This window comes from Cebus imitator, unplaced genomic scaffold (genome assembly GCF_001604975.1).
Source record: "Cebus imitator isolate Cc_AM_T3 unplaced genomic scaffold, Cebus_imitator-1.0 Scaffold145, whole genome shotgun sequence".
Taxonomy (NCBI): Eukaryota; Metazoa; Chordata; class Mammalia; order Primates; family Cebidae; genus Cebus; species Cebus imitator.
Window position 1 is genome coordinate 4,748,731 of NW_016107460.1, and position 15,552 is coordinate 4,764,282.

Here is a 15,552-nt window from a genome sequence, read left to right on the forward strand (position 1 = left end):
CCAGGCAGAGGCTGATGAGAGAGACCCTCCTGGTGAGCCAGTGGCAGAGGGGGCAGCCCCTGGGGAGGGAGAAACAGAGGTCCCGAGGCCCTGGAGGAGCCTCAGCGGGGCTGGCATCTGTCCTCAGCCTTGCATGGACAGACAGGACAGGACGAACCAGGTGAGGAGGCTGGGAGGAGCAGGAAAGGTGGAGGGAGGGCACCCCCAAGGGACCCCCATGAAAACACCCTGAACGGTCAGCTTGGGATATGGGCTGGCTGGGCCCATTTGGGAGCTCTGTCAGTGGGGAGGGCCCAGGCTGTACTGGAGGCTGGCGCAAGGCTCAGGCCGGGGTCTGAGCAAAAGGCAGCTTCGCACCCAAGGAGCGGCTTCTGGGGCTGGCACCACCTCCCCAAGAGCCCCAGGGGTCTGACATCAATCCTGTCCAACCTGTAGGACCCCAGGCCATGGACAAGACCTGGGCCTTCTTCTTCAAGGTCTGAGGCCCAGGTGTGGGCGCCCCAGCTTCAGGGACAAGGTTGCTAGTGGTAGAAGGACTGTGAAGCTTCCAGGATGCTCCCTCAATGCAAGTAGGAAGCTGTCCCCTCCTTCCCAAGGCAAAAAGGTGTGGGGCTGGCAGCCCAACCCTGACTCATGCTGGGGCTGGGGGCTGGGAAGCGGGGTGTGGGGAGGGCCGGGAAGGGGGGTGTGGGGAGGGCCAGGAAGGGGGGTGTGGGGAGGGCCGGGAAGCAGGGTGTGGGGAGGGCTGGGAAGCAGGGTGTGGGGAGGGTTGGGAAGGGGGGTGTGGGGAGGGCCGGGAAGGGGGATGGGGGAAGAAAGCTGCCTAGATGCCATGGCACGAGACTGAAGGCATAATCTGTCCCAGTGTAACAAATGATTACAATTATACCAAATAGATTTACTGATTACTTAGTTATAGCATAATAAATAACTGATTACTTATAGGGAGGACACCAATTAGACTTAGATACAATCACATAATCAATTATATGCTCAGTCTTATTACATTACAAACGTTATTAAGCTTTGCTTTAGTATTCCAGTGGAGAGGAACATTTTAGCCTTATAGTATAGAAATAATCAGGTGAAATGTAATTTGGAACTGAAAGGACATTGTGAGAAGTGATCAGGAGGCGAGAGTAAATGCCTTGCGTTAGCGCCAGGTAAGATGCCTGTTACTTAGCAGGCAAGCCTTGCAGTAATGCCAGAGCCTGGTGTTTTACACCTGTTACTTTGCAGGCCATGAGGGGGAGTTTCCCTTTCACTGGGGAGTTCAGAGAACACTCTGCACCATCCAGCTCTTGAGGAGGGTCTGACACTAGCCAGGCCCGCAGACATCCGGGGGCTTAGACACCTCTCCGTGGTGCTGTGCTCCGATGGTCACCATCCTCGTCCACTTACACGTTCCACTTTCCCACCCGATGCTCCCTTGTAAATTCTTAGAAGTAAGAGTAGAGGAATCCTAAAAGCCTTTGATCTCTCTGATAAGTGCAATGAAAGATACTGACGTATATGCCTCCCCTCCTTGCAGTGGCTGCCTGAGAGGGAGGGGCCTCTGTACTGTACCCATGTGACCCCTGTAGTATACCCATGTGACCCCCTGAACTGTACCCACGTGGCCCCCCTGTATTATCAGTATGTGATTTGCCTGGCCCCTACCAATCATGTCAGATGAGTCACTCTCCAACCCTGCCCCCTGCCTTGTATACAATAAATACCAGCATGTCCAGGCATTGGGGCCACTGATGGACTCCGCGCCTTGGTAGCAGTGGACCCCCGGCCCAGCTGAATTATCTCTGTGTCTTGTGTCTTTCTTTTCCATGATCTGTCTTCTCCACACACAAAAGAACACCCACGAGACCCTGCCGGGCTAGACCCTGCAGTGGGGAGGGCTGGGAAGAGGGATGGGAGAGGGCCAGGAAGGGGTTGTGGGGAGGGCAGGGGTGTACCTCCCCAATTTGGGGAGCTGGGTGCACTCCAGGGCCTGGACATTGGGTGCAAGTCCTAGGGTGGCCCCGTGATCAGGGCTGGGAGACGGTCGAGCCCTGTCACTGGAGCCAACAGCCTGAGGATGCCTCCCTCCGGATTCTTGCCTTCAGCCTCTTCAGGCCGCGGTGGCTGGGGTCCACCAGGAGGCCGCTCTCAGCCGCTGTCCAGGCCTCCGCGTGACGCTGCCCCTCCAGGCAGCACTGGCCAAGGAGGAGGAACATGTGTGCAGTGGGACCCCGGCCTGGCCGCTCACACAGGCTGTTCTGGGCCAAGGTGGGAGCCAACTTCAGGGCCTGGGCAAAGGCCCCTGCGGCCCCCGCCTCATCCCCCAGGCTGAGCAGCAGGCGGCCCTGACAGCAGAAGTCCTCTGCCCGCCTTGGGAGGTCACTGTCCGCCGCAGCCTCCTGTAGCACATGGTCCAGGTCCCTGAGGGCCCGGTCAAACTCCTGCAGCTCGGCCAGGCAGGTGGCCCGCAGACGCAGGTGACACGCACTGCCGCCACCAGCCAGGACAGACAGTGAGCAGTAGCCCAGTGCCTGCTCGGGTTGCCCTGTGTCCAGGAGGGTGGCAGCTTCCTGGGCTGCGGCCTGCACGGGGGACAGAGAGAGAGGCGTGGAGTGCGGGGTCAGCCCCAAAAGCCCAGCAGCCCTTGCCCTGCAGAGCTCCTCTGCTGGCTCTCTGCGGAGGGTGGATCCCTGGGCTGCACAGGAGCTGCCTACTGCTTCTGGAGGGGCTGGCTGACCATGGACAAGAGCAGGAGGCGGGGGCGGGCATGGCAGAGGACCCCTCCCTGTAATTCCCACTGCCCTGGACTGCAAAGTGCTGTTCAGACCCTTGGGGGCCCAGCAGCAGCCCAAGGCCTGCCATCCTCGCCCACTGCCCCCCTCCCTGGGCCTCAGGTCAGGCACCTGGATTTCCCTCTCTGTCCCCACCTGCTGGGCCCAGCTTCCCTTGCCTGGCGACCGCAGGGGCCTCCTGCCTCCGCCCCTCTTGGCCAAGCCACTTCTCCAACAGGCTGACAGGGCTGCTGCCCGGCCCCTCCACTCTGCCCAGCTTCTGAAGGCTGCCCCAGGCCTCAGGACAGTGGCAGACATGGCCCTTGCCCGGTCTCGGAGCACATGCTCCCTGGTCCCTCTCCCTGGGGCTGCTGGACGGAGGGTATAGCCTTGGCTGCGGGCTGCGCCTGGCTGTCCCCCCACTCCTCCCAGGCACTTTCCTGAGCCCACCCAGACCTAATCGTCTCATCTGAGACCCAGTTTCTTCACAGAGTCAACCACGACCAGAAATCCGCCTGCCTCACTGGGTTCCTCCTCTGCTCAAGAACCTGCAAGGGCTCCCCACTGCCTGCGGAACGCCGCTCGGTGCAGGCCCCGCCTTTCTCGCTGGCCCTGCTTCTGTCTTCTAGCAGCTCGGCAGCCCTCGACGTTCCCTCCCCACTGGGGGCGCAGCGCCCTCGGGACCCTGCCGGGCGCGGCCGCCAGGGGCGAACGAAGCCCAGGCCTCTGCCCGGGGTCCGTGTGAGGAGCCAGGGGGCTCCGGGGTCGCGGCTTTGCTGCTGGGCTCCCGCGGGGCACAGTGTGGTCTCTGCTGCCAGCTATGAGCGGCACCAAGCAGGGCAGGGGCTCGAACCCCCGTCCCTCGCCTGCTGCGCGGCCCGCGGGACCGCCCCTCTCCCGGCCGACGCGACTGACCCTGACGCGCAGCCCACGGCCCGGGGTGGTCGCGAAGCCTCGGCCCACGCAGGCCCCGCATATCTGGGCCCACGGGCCGCCTCCGCGGGGGACGGCGCTCGCTCTGACCCCGGGGGTCCCGGATCCGGCGCGCGGGGAAAGGCCGCGGACCGCGCAGGCGCAGTGCCACCCGGAGGGGGCGGCCTGAGCGGGGCGGCGCGCAGGAAGCGGGGCGAAACCACTTCCGGCTCCCTTTCCGCTCGGCCCCTGTCTCCAGGCAACCGTCCGCGTCCCGCAGATTCTTGCCTCCGCCGGAAGCCCAGTCCCAGTCTGCGGCCTGGGAGACCCCGCCAGCCGCGCTCCGGGCTCGGCGACCCCGCTCTGGGGACCGCGTCCGGCCGCCGCCTCTGGGCTCCGGGGCCATGGAGCCAACCAGGCTTCCCGCCCCCGCCTGGCCTTCCTCCGCACTTGACCCCAGCGCAGCCCCGGAACGCCCCAGAGACCCCCAGCCCGGCCTCCGCCTCTAGGGCCGGGGAGCCCAGCCTCAGCCTTGCCCTCGGCGCGGGCGGCTGCGCTCCCTCCGTCACCCAACTGCCCCTCGCGCTGGTGCAGCCCGACTCCCCCGTGAGATGCCTCTGCGCTTCCTGGCGTTTCTGTTTCCCGCGTGGCCCCCGAGTGCGAGAACCCGCTGGTGTCAGGAAGCACTGGGAGGTGAAATCCTGCCCAGGCCCCACCGGGGATGGTTCTGAGTCCCGGGGACCCCAAAGCCCGCTGTGCTCTTGGCCTCCCCGCCTGCCTTCTCCCCGCCTGCCCTGGGCTTGGGGTGGGCTTCCTGCCAGGCAAGGTGCCCCGGGCTGGCTCAGTCTGCCCTGAGGGCAGGGCCCCCTCCCCTCTCTTGCACTCAAGTCACCTGTGGCTTATACACCCCAGATAAAGAGGCCGAGAGGTCGGTGGGATCGTAGGGCTAAGGTGGCCAGAGGCCGTCTTCCTGGGCCAGAACTGGGTGCCTCTCACCCCGCCCCAAACCCTACTAAAAGCAACCCAACTGCAGAGCGAAGATGGCTGCTGGAGCGGCGGGCCCAGGGGTCTCAGGACTGTGTGCTGGGGAAGGTCGGGGTGGGAGATGTGTGGGGTTCTTTTGCGCACCTGGGCAAGGCTCTGCAGCTCCGAGGCCTCCAGGAGACGCAGCAGGCAGCTGAGGTCTGAGGCATCTGCCTCGGCCAGGCCCTGCAGGTCCCGTGCAGCCCCTGGCACGTCTCCCTTCTTGAGCCGGAGCAGACCCAGCCGGGCCCGGGCTGCCTCTGACGCTGGGGCAGAGTGCAGGGTGTTTTGCAGGTGGGTGCCAGCCTCCTCGTACCTGCCTGTCAGGGATTCAGGATCACAGTCAGTGCGTGGGGTGGGGCAGAGGTGCAGGAGAGGCGAGACTGGCTGGCTGCTCCTTCCCTGCCCTATGCTGGCTTGGGGGAGCTGCTGACGGCTCAGCCTCAGGAAGGAGGAGCCGGGAGCAGAGGTGCACCGTGATTCCAGTGAGATCACACGGACTCACCGCTGACCCCACTCCATGATGCTGAGCCCCTCACCATGGGCACTAGAAGGGGCTGCTTTCTCTTCCGGGCAACTAGAGGCAAACTCTGGGCCTACGGGAGCAGAGTGGCACGGAGGGAGCAGCCCTGGGGCCCCCAAAGCCCTTGGGGGGGCAAATGCAGACTGCAGAGGGAGCTCCCTTCGGAATTAATGGACCAGGGGATGTAGAACCTGCGGGAAAGACCTACATGTTGGCACACGGGGCTTACAACAGTTCCTCCTGGAACAGGGCCTGACATCCTGTGGGCACCCGGGAAACAATGGCTGGAGGTTCGTGAATGAATGAGGGGGCGAAGTATCTGAGGCCTTTTATGGACCAAGATCACCCCTCAGTTTCTCCTCCATGCAAGCAAAGAGCCAGCTGGGTAAAGCAGCGGAGAGCTCTCTACGCACCAGGCCTCACCGCGGGCAGGGCCAGAGGTCATGGGATTGGGCTGGAGGGGACCTCGGAAGCAGCTGTGGTTGGGGTTTCTTTCCCCCATTTTACAGAAGAGGATACAGAGGTCAGTGGAGCGGGGATGGAAGCCCAGACCCCGTGTTCCCCTCTTTGGGGCCGCGCATACCCCGTGCCGTGAGAACGTCTGCGAGGAGGAGGTGCCAGTGCGGCTGCTGTGCATCGATTCTGATCAGCGCCTCCGCCACAGCAAGAAGGTCTTGGGAGTCCTTGTCCTCGAGAGGGGCCCCAGGGTCCAGCAGCTGGCTCAGAAGAGCCTGGCAGCGGGAGTAGAGGCCCTGCGTGATGAGGGCCCGGGCTTCTGGCTTCAGAGAGCGGAGCTCGGGGACCACTGTCTCGGGGCCAACCTTCAGAGCAGACAGGAAGTCGTCCAGGGCTTCCTGCAAGGAGGGAGGGCGGGGCGGGTAGAGAGACTGGGCAGAGGGCAGAGCTGGAGGGCTGGCTCCGTCCTTCTCATTCCCTGGGGTCCTAGAGAGTCTGAACACCCGGCTTCCTGCCCCTTCCCGCTTCCCTGTGGCTGCAGCCTCCTGCCATCACCGACACCCTTAGGTGAGTGTCTTACAGCCTGAAACATCACCGACACCCTGAGGCGAATGTCCTACAGGCTGGAACAGCACCTAGCGCCCACAGGTGACAGCCTGAAACATCACCGACACCCTCAGGTGAGTGTCCTACAGCCTGGAACAGCACCCAACACCCTCAGGTGAGTTTCTTACAGCCTGGAACAGCACCCAGAACCCACAGGTGAGTGCCTTAGAGCCAGAAACATCACCGAAACCCTCAGGTGAGTCTTACAGCCTGGAACAGCACTGACACGCTCAGGCGAGTGTGTGACAGCCTGGAACAGCACCCAGCACCCTCAGGTGAGTGTCTTAGAACCTCAAACAGCATCCAACACCTTCAGGTTAGTGTGTGACAGCGTGGAACAGCACCGACACCCTCAGATGAGTGTCTTACAGCCTGAAACAGCACTGACATTTTCAGGAGAGTGTCTTACATCCTGGAATGAAACCCAGCACCCTCTGTTGAGTGTGTGACAGCCTGGAACAACACCCAACACCCTCAGGCGAGTGTGTGACAGCCTGGAACAGCACCCAACACCCTCTGGTGAGTGTGTGACAGCCTGGAACAACATCCAACACCCTCAGGTGAGTGTGTGACAGCCTGGAACAACACCCAACACCCTCAGGCGAGTGTGTGACAGCCTGGAACAGCACCCAACACCCTCTGGTGAGTGTGCGACAGCCTGGAACAACACCCAACACCCTCAGGTGAGTGTGTGACAGCCTGGAACAACACCCAACATCCTCTGGTGAATGTCTTACAGCCTTCAACAGCACTTAACACCCTCAGGTGAGTGACTTACAGCCTGAAGCAGCACCCAATACTCTCAGATGACTGTATTACAGCCTGGAACAACACCCATCACTCTCAGGTGAGTGTCTTACAAGCTGAACCAGCACCGAAACCCTCAGGTGAGTATCTTACATCCTGGAACAGCACCCAGCATTCTCAGGTGACTGTCTTACAGGCTCAACCAGTACCCAACACCCTCAGGTGAGTGTCTTACAGCCTGAAATTGCAGAGACACCCTCAGGTGAGTGTGTTACAGCCTGGAACACCACCGACACTATCAACCAGTACCCAACACCCTCAGGTGAGTGTCTTACAGCCTGAAATTGCAGAGACACCCTCAGGTGAGTGTCTTACAGCCTGCAACAGCACTGACACCCTCTGGTGAGTGTGTGACAGCCTGGAATAGCACCCGACACCCTCAAGTGAGTGTGTGACAGCCTGAAACAGCACCCACCACCCTAAGGTGTGTGTCTTACAACCTGAATTGGGTTTTGGCTTTATTGTTGTTGAGCTTTAGGACTTCTCTGTGGATTCTGGATATTAATTCCTTATCTGTGACTTTCAAATATTGTGGTTTTCTTCTATCCTGTCAGTTGTCTTTTTCCTCTGTTATAATAGTGTCCTTTGGTGCATAAAAGTTTTAATTTTCATGAAATCCAACTTTATTTTTTCTTTTGCTGTGTGTGCATTTGGTGCTGTGGCCCAGAAGTCATTGCCAAATCCAACGCTCTGAAGCTTCCCCCAACCATGTTTATTTCTAAGAGATTTATAGTTTTAGGTTTTTTGATCTATTTTGAATTAATTTTTGTATGTAGTGTTAGGAAAGAGTCCAATTTCATTCTTTTACATAGTTTTCCCTGCAACATTTGTGGAAAAGACTGTCCCTTCCCCATTGAATGGTCTTGGTCAAATCATTTGACCATATGTGGGAGGGTTCATTTCTGGACTCTATTCTGTTCCATTGGGCTCTGTGTCTGTTTTTGTGCCAGTACCACACTGTTTTGATCACCGTAGCTTTGTAGTAAGTTTTAAAATCGGGAAGTGTGAGTCTTCCAGCTTGTTGGTTCTTTTTCAGGATTGTTTTGGCTGTTTGGGGTCCCCTAAGAGTCAATAGGAATTTTAGAATTTAGCTTTTTCATTTCTGTAAAAAACATTATTGAAATGTTGACAGGGACTGCATTCAATCTGTAGATCACTTTGAATAATACTGACATATTACCAATATGAAGTCTTCCAATCCATGAACACAGAATGTTTCTATTTATTTACATCTTCTTTAATTTCTTCCAGCAATGTTTGTAGTTTCCACCTCATTGGTTAATTTCTAAGTGTTTTATTCTTCTTGATGCTATTGTAGATGGAATTACAGTTGACCCTTGAACGACATGGGTTAAAACTATGTGGGTCCATTAATAGGTGATTCTTTTTCAATAAATACAGTCAGCCTCTTGTATTGGTGGGTTCTGAATCCACAGCCAAATAAATGCAGATCAGTTCTTGGGATGTGAAACCCACGTATACGGAGGGCCAACTTTTTGTATTTAGGGGTTGGAGGTTCCACAGGGCTGACTGCAGGACTTGAGTATGTGGGGATCTTAGTATCTGAGGGTTGTCCTGGAACCAATTCCATGTGGATACCAAGAGATGACTGTATTTTATTAATTCCCATTTTCGGTTGTTCATTATTAATGTATAAAAATGCAACTGATTTTTGTGTTGCCTTTGTATCTTGCTACTTTGCTGAATTCATTTATTAGTTCTAACAGTTCTTTGTGTGTGTGTGTGTGTGTGTGTGTGTGAGAGAGAGAGATCTTTAGGGATTTCTACATATAAGATCTGTGAACAGAGATAATTTTACTTCTTTTCAAATTTGGATGGTTGGTAATTTTTTTCTTGCCCAGTTATCTGGCTATAACTTCCAGTGCAATGTTGAGGAGACTCACAAAAGCAATCATCCTTGTTTTATTCCTGATCTTAGAGAAGCTTTTCTTTTTCACCAATGAGCATGATGTTTGCTGTGGGTTTTGCATACATGGATTTTATATTGAGGCAGTTTCTTTCTATTCTTAGTTTGTTGAGTGTTCTTATCATAAAAGGGTGTTGAATGTTATCAGATGCTTTTCTGCATCAGTTGAGATGATTGTTTTTTCTTCTTCATTCTGTTAATGTGGTATATTACATTAACTGACATTTGTATGTTGAACCATCCTTGCATTCTAGCAATAAATCTCACTTGGTCGTGGTGTGTCATCCTTTTAACAATTGCTGAATTTGTTTTGTTAGTATTTTGTTGAGGATTTTTGACTCAATATTCATATGGGATGATGGTCTGTAGGTTCTTGTAGTGTCTTTGGCTATGGTATCAGGGTAATGCTGGTCTCAAAGAATGAATGAGGAGGTGTTCCTTCCTCTTTAACTTTTTGGAAAAGTTTGAGGATTTGAGGATTAAATGTTTGGTGGAATTCACCAGTGAAGCCATCAGGTCCTGGCCTTTGTTGGGAGATTGTTGATTACTGACTCAATCTTTTTACTAGTTATAGGTCTATTCAGATCTTCTGTTTCTTCATGATTTAGTCTTGGTAGGTTTTGTGTTTCTAGGGATTTGTCCACTTCATCCAGGTTAGCTGATTTGCTGACCTACAATTGTTCCTATTACTGTCTTATAATTCTTTTTTATTTCTGTAGAATTGGTAATAATGACTTCATTTTCATTTCTGATTTCAATGATTTGAATTTTCTCTTCCTTAGTCCACCTGGCAAAAGGTTTGTCAAATTTTATCTTTTCAAGGAACCAACTTTTGTTTTCATTGATTTTCTCTATTCTCCTCTGTTTTGTTAATCTCTGCTGTAATCTCCTTTCTCCCTCCCTCCCTCCCCTCCCTCCCCCCTTCCCCCCCCCCCCCCCCTCCCCCCCCTCCCTCCCTCCCTCCCTCCCTCCCTCCCTCCCTCCCTTCCTTCCTTCCTTCCTCTCTCTCTCTCTCTCTCTTTCTGTTCATTTGTTCTTTTTCTAGTTTCTTAAGTTATAAAATTAGGTTGCTGACTTGAGATCTTTCTTGTTTGTTAATGGAAGCGTTTACAGCTCTGCATTCCCCCAGCACTGCCTTCCCTGTGTCTCGTAATGTGGGTGTGTTGTTTTCCTCTTCACTCGTCTCTAAGCATTGCGTGACTTCTTCTGTGATTTCTTCTGTGATTCGTTGGTTGTTTAGTCCCCTTCTCCTTTTATAGTGGGGGAAACTGAGGCCTGGGGAGGTGAAGTGATTTGGCTGCGGTTGCTTAGCTGGACCTGGACCAGACTTTTCTGGGCTCCACAGAGACAGTGCTCAGGGCAGGAGGCCTGGGCTGAGCACACAGGTCCAGTGTGAGTCCCTCAGAGTCACACAACATGGAATTCAGTGCAGTTGCAAGAAAGGAATGCTCATAAACAAACAGAACAGAAACCATCTTCCAGCCACAGGCCTCCCCAGCTGAATGGGATCTGTCCTCTTGCCACTGCCCCTCTCCCAACTTTTAAGTTGGAGCAGTTTCTGCAGAAGAGTCTTAAATGCATAGATACTGAACTTCAGAGCAGGTAAATGGAGCTCAGATCAGGGTCCAGGGGCTGCAGCCCTGCCCCTGTCTGTGGCAGACATGGCTGACCCAGGCCAGCAGCTACCCCTCTGTGCATGTCCTCCAAACCCCTCAACACATGGGGCCAGGCAGCCCCCACCAATGCAGCCAAGGGCACACCTCCTGGCCAACACCCCCAGAGGGACCCCTGCAGGCACTGAGAGTTATTTAAGCTGGGGAGGACCCCTAGCACCTCTGAAAGCTTGCATGTCTATGCAGACGGAGGCTGGGAGGACGAAAGGGCAGGACTCCCAGAAACTGGGTTTGTGGGGACCAGGCTCCCATGAGCCGCAATACAGGTGGGGATGGGAGCACAGGTTTCAACGGGCATCTCACTGTTCAGGACGGCTTACCCGGCTCCCTGTCTCCTTGGGGTAGAGGAAGGCAGCACCCTGGGTCCCCCACCCCTGCTTGCCCAGACTCAGGTGGGGAGTGGGGCGGCACCTGCAGCTGGTCCAGGGCCAGGTGCACCAATGCCCGTCCGCACAGCCCCTGCACGTTCCCTGGCTCAGCCCGCAGCACTGCGTTGAAGTCGAACATGGCTGTCTTCTTCTGGCCCAGGAACCCATAGCATCGGGCTCGGGCAAGGAGGGACTCATTTGCCTCGCTTCCTGCAGGAAGAGGATATGGGGTCAGGACAAGACTGTGCTGCCCCCCCCCCCCAGTGTCCCCCCTGCCCAACCTGGGGAGAGCAGAGGGTGCATGAGCTTCAGGGCCCACCTTGGGGAACCCCAGGCCACTGGGCCCCAAGACACACCGAGATAGGGTGGACTTGGGAGCATGGGCTGCAGGGCAGGAGGAGTCCAGCCAGGACTGGAGACAGCGGGGGGCTGCTGAGAGGAGGGCGCACCGCAGCTGCCTCTGAAGTCGGGCAAGGGCAGGGATTCAGGCTCCTGGGGCGGGGCCTGGAGCGGCAGCAGCAGGAGGGTGGGGGCTTGGATGTGGGGCAGCCTGGGAGGAGCCCCCTGGATTCCCAGCATAAGAGACCCCTCCCCAAAGAGGCTGTCATTACCTCGCCCCTCTGGGTGTCTGTCCAGTAATGGACATGGGACAACATGCTGGGCCACTCTGGGCTTGCAGGCCAGATACCGTCCCGCTGACACGTGCAGGGCATGCGCTCTGTGCCAGGCACTGTCTCCGAATGAGCTCACCGAATCCCCACTCCAACCCCACGTGGACTCCTCTGCCACCCCGCTCTGAGAGAGGACAGCGAGGGTGCTCACCAGGTGCACGGCCAGACTCTGCAGCCCCCCCGATCTAGGTCCAGGCCCTCATGCTCCCTGCACCCCGGGAGATCCCTGCGAGTCCCGGGGAACCTCCCCTTCCTTCCAGGTGCCTGGTGCCCCCCGCCCAGCAGCCCTGACTCCGGGAAGCAGGCAGCACCCCCGTGCTTGGTGTCCCAGGGTAGGGAGGCCAGGCGTGCGCAGGCAGAGCCTCAGTCACTGTTTCTAGGAAGGGCTGAGGGGATCAGGGACCTTGCCTCCCCTCATTAGCTAGGAAAGCGGCTCTTCTACCTTCAGGGATGGGGGTGCTGGGCACAGCTCAGTTCCCAGCTCAGGCCCCAGGTCTCAGAGCCCGGTCTCAGGCCCCGGTGCACCCACCTTGATGGTGAGATGCCCTCAGTGAGTGGTCCCTGCCATGTCCACCCTGTGGGTGTTCCTGAGGCTCCGTACCTGGGGAGTGTGTGTGTCCCCGCCTTCCAGCATGGCAGAAGTTCCCCATGACCCTCATGCCTGGCACAGGACTAGGCCCTAAGGGCATGTGGGCAGCTCCTACCTGCGGCAAAGATGGCCAGAGAGAGGTAGGTGATGGCTTCCCTGGTGTGGGCCCTGCCGTCGGCCCCAACTGGCCGTGCCCGCAGGATGGCCAGGGCCCTGGCGTGGCAGTGGCCTTGAAGCAGCTGCCGGTCCTCGAGGCAGAAGACATCCAGGGTGGGCTGGAGGCAGGCAGTGTCACCGGACTGGACCAGCTTCTTTACCAGCTGCAGGGGCACCACAGTCACTGCCCATGCCCTGGGCACCAATGCCCTGGGCACTGCTCCATACTGATGTCCCTGCTACCCCCCACCCACCGTCACTGCCCTAGGGTCCACCTGGTGCCAACGCCCCCAGCCCCCTCCTTGCTGCCCCAGGGCTCACCCAGTGCCAACGGCCCCGGCGATTCCTCAGCCCATCCTCTCTGCCCCAGGGTCCACCCTGTTGCGTCACCCGGATATCCCCCACTCCCACCTCACTGCCTCCAGCAGCCTTGGCTGTGCCTGTGAGCCTGGGGGCTTCTGCCTATCTGAGCACTAGGAGGGTGGGCGTGTGTTGTCGCCGTGGCCATTTGAGCCTTTGAGGGTATTCCGTCTCCTCATAGGTGGGGGTCCCACAGTGGGCAGGGACTGTGTCCCCCCAGCTTGCTGCAGAGGCGTAGGCAGGGATGGGGAGCCCTGAGCCGCTCCCGACTGCTGCATGGCATTGGTGGGCTGGGGCTCTCTGGGATCCTGAGTCTAGGTCTCCTCCGTCCCATGGAGGTGGAGACCCCACTCCAGTGGGCACATTGGAGCAAGGTCCAAATGAGAAGCGGAGGAAGGAGCTTTCAGGTCATGGAGGGTCAGGAGGCACCAGGGAAGCAGGACCAGGTCTCTGGGTAAGACGGGGTCTCGACCCCCCAAACTCCCTTCTCCGCGGCTCCATCTGAAGGAGGCCCAATGCTGCCCCCTGCTGGCCGCTGGTGGGCACAAGAGTCCCCCAAGCTGAGCAAGAGGACGCAGGTTCAGGGCATTGGAACCTGGGCAGGGCAAGGAGGTCAGGAGGCAGACCAGGTCCCGGGGGGAGGAAGACGTGACAGGGTCCTCACCTCAGGCCCCAAGGCCTGAATCCCACCAGAGCGTAACCTTTAGACCCCTGTTCAAACAGGAATCTGGGATAGCCTGAGGCAGGTGAGGGTCTGCCTTTCCTGGGAGCAGGGGGTCTTGGAGGCAAGCGGGAAGGGCCCCTCTGCTACCCACCCCAAGGCGGGGTTGCATCCTAGCCTGGGTTATGTGAGAGACTTGGAAGAAGCTCAGCCTGCGGCGGGTTCCTGGCCCTCCTGCTTCGTAACCACAGTGAAGCAAGGATGACGAAGCAGCTATGCATGGTGGGGACCTGCCAGCCCTGGGGACCTGCCCCAGCCAATTTCCAGGACATCCCATGGGACCAGGACCCAGATGAGGAGACTGAAGGTCAGAGAGGCGAGGGCCTGCAGCAGGTGCAGAGCTGGGGTGAATGCATCACCTGCTCCAAAGCCTGGACTCTGGGGTGAAGAGCTGGGGCAGAATGCCCTCCATCTGCTCCAAAGCCAGGGCCACGGGAGGCCTGTGCCCTCCTCCCAGCTGGGCCTGTTCCCACCTGTCCTCTGTGACCCCCCGGGCCTCCTCACCTGGTTGGCGTCATAGAAGAAGCCCCTTCTCAGCTGCAGCAGGGCCAGCCGCGCCAGCACGGGGGCCGCCCGGGGCCTCCGGGAAAGGGCCACCAGCAGGACCTTGTGCGCCTCCTCCAGGCAGCCCAGGCGGTACAGAGCGTCAGCCGCCAGGAGGCGAGAGGCCTCGTCCTCTGCATCCAGCTCCATCAGCAGTGTGGCCAGCTGGTGCACGCCGCGGGCATCCCTGTGTGGAGAGTGGCTCAGGGGGCTGCCCCTTTGGACAGTCCCTCCACCTGCCCAGGTGATTGGGACATGGAGAAATCCCATCTCCAGGCACCCAGCCTGGGCAGCTCCCTCTGGGGGGACCCTCACTCCACGCCATCCCCAGAAGCCAAAGATGCCCTTCCCAGCACGAGGCCCTCACCCTCTCCCTCGCTGTCCCCCCACCCTGTGGGAGGCGGGATTAAGGTGGTGTAGACAGGCAGTGGCAGGGCTGTCCCTGAGCGGACCCTGCCTCAGTTTCCTTTTCTGCAAAAGCACAGACAACAATCTGGCCTTGCTGGGCCCAGGGGTGTGTGCGTAGGCAGAACAAGAGAACACACAGCTGCACATGGCATGCTCCTGTGTCCACACGGGAATGTTAATGAACGCTCACTGGAAGTGGGGCCAGAGCCTCAAATTTGACAATTCCCAGAGAACGAATTTAAATGCCAGCACATAATCAGAGTTCCTCACCACCAGCGAACCAAAGCCACGCAAATTAAACACCCAGGAGGCAGAGGAACTGTGTGTGTGTGTGTGTGTGTGTGTTGTGTGTGTTTTAGGTGTTGTATGTGTGTTGCATGTGTTGTGTGTTGTATGTGTTGTGTATGGTATGTGTGTGTTGTGTATGTTTTTCGTGTGTTGTATATTTTTTTGTGTCGTGTTGTGTGTGTTGTGTGTGGTGTGTCTGGTTGGTGTGTGTGTGTTGTGTGTTGTGTCTGTGGTATGTGTGGTGTATGTGTGGTGTGTGTGTGGTGTGTGTAGTGTGTGTGGTAATATGTTGTGTGGTGTGTGGTGTGTATGGTGTGTGTTGTGTGTGTGTTGTCTGTGTTGTATGTGTGGTGTCAGTTGTGTGTGTGTCTGTGGTGTGTGTGTTGTGTGCATGTGGTGTGCCTTTGTTGTGAGTGGTGTGTTGTTTGTGTGGTGTGTTTATGGAGTGTGTGTGTGGTGTGTGTGTGGTGTGCGGTGTGTGTGTGGTATGTATGGTGTGTGTTGTGTGTTGTGTCTAGTGTGTCTGGTGTGTGTGATGTTTGTGGTGTGTGTGTGGTGTGTTGTGTGTTGTGTGTTTTGTGTTGTCTAGTGTGTGTCTGGTGTGTGGGATGTGTGTGTGGTGTGTCTGTGGTGTGTGTGGTGTGTGTCTGTGGTGTGTGTGTGGTATGTGTGGTGTGTGTGGTGTGGGTGTCTGTGGCGTGTGTGGTGTGTGTCTGTGGTGTGTGTGGTGTGTGGTGTGTGTGGTGTGTGTGGTGT

At 57.3% G+C, this 15,552-nt stretch overlaps 1 protein-coding gene across 1 annotated transcript in view; it reads right to left on the reverse strand.

Annotated features, from left to right (window-relative positions):
- Positions 1-1,337: 1,337 nt before the first annotated feature.
- The window catches only part of TTC34 (tetratricopeptide repeat domain 34), a 27,051-nt gene continuing 12,836 nt past the window's right edge, over positions 1,338-15,552 (reverse strand). The window contains exons 4-10 of the mRNA XM_017542675.2: positions 14,062-14,287; positions 12,436-12,640; positions 11,104-11,270; positions 5,807-6,077; positions 4,806-5,020; positions 1,598-2,576; positions 1,338-1,553 (exon numbers count right to left, since the gene is read on the reverse strand). Coding sequence (XP_017398164.2) covers positions 2,049-2,576; positions 4,806-5,020; positions 5,807-6,077; positions 11,104-11,270; positions 12,436-12,640; positions 14,062-14,287 — 1,612 coding nt within the window. The 3' untranslated portion in view covers positions 1,338-1,553; positions 1,598-2,048. The remainder of the gene's footprint in view (positions 1,554-1,597; positions 2,577-4,805; positions 5,021-5,806; positions 6,078-11,103; positions 11,271-12,435; positions 12,641-14,061; positions 14,288-15,552) is intronic.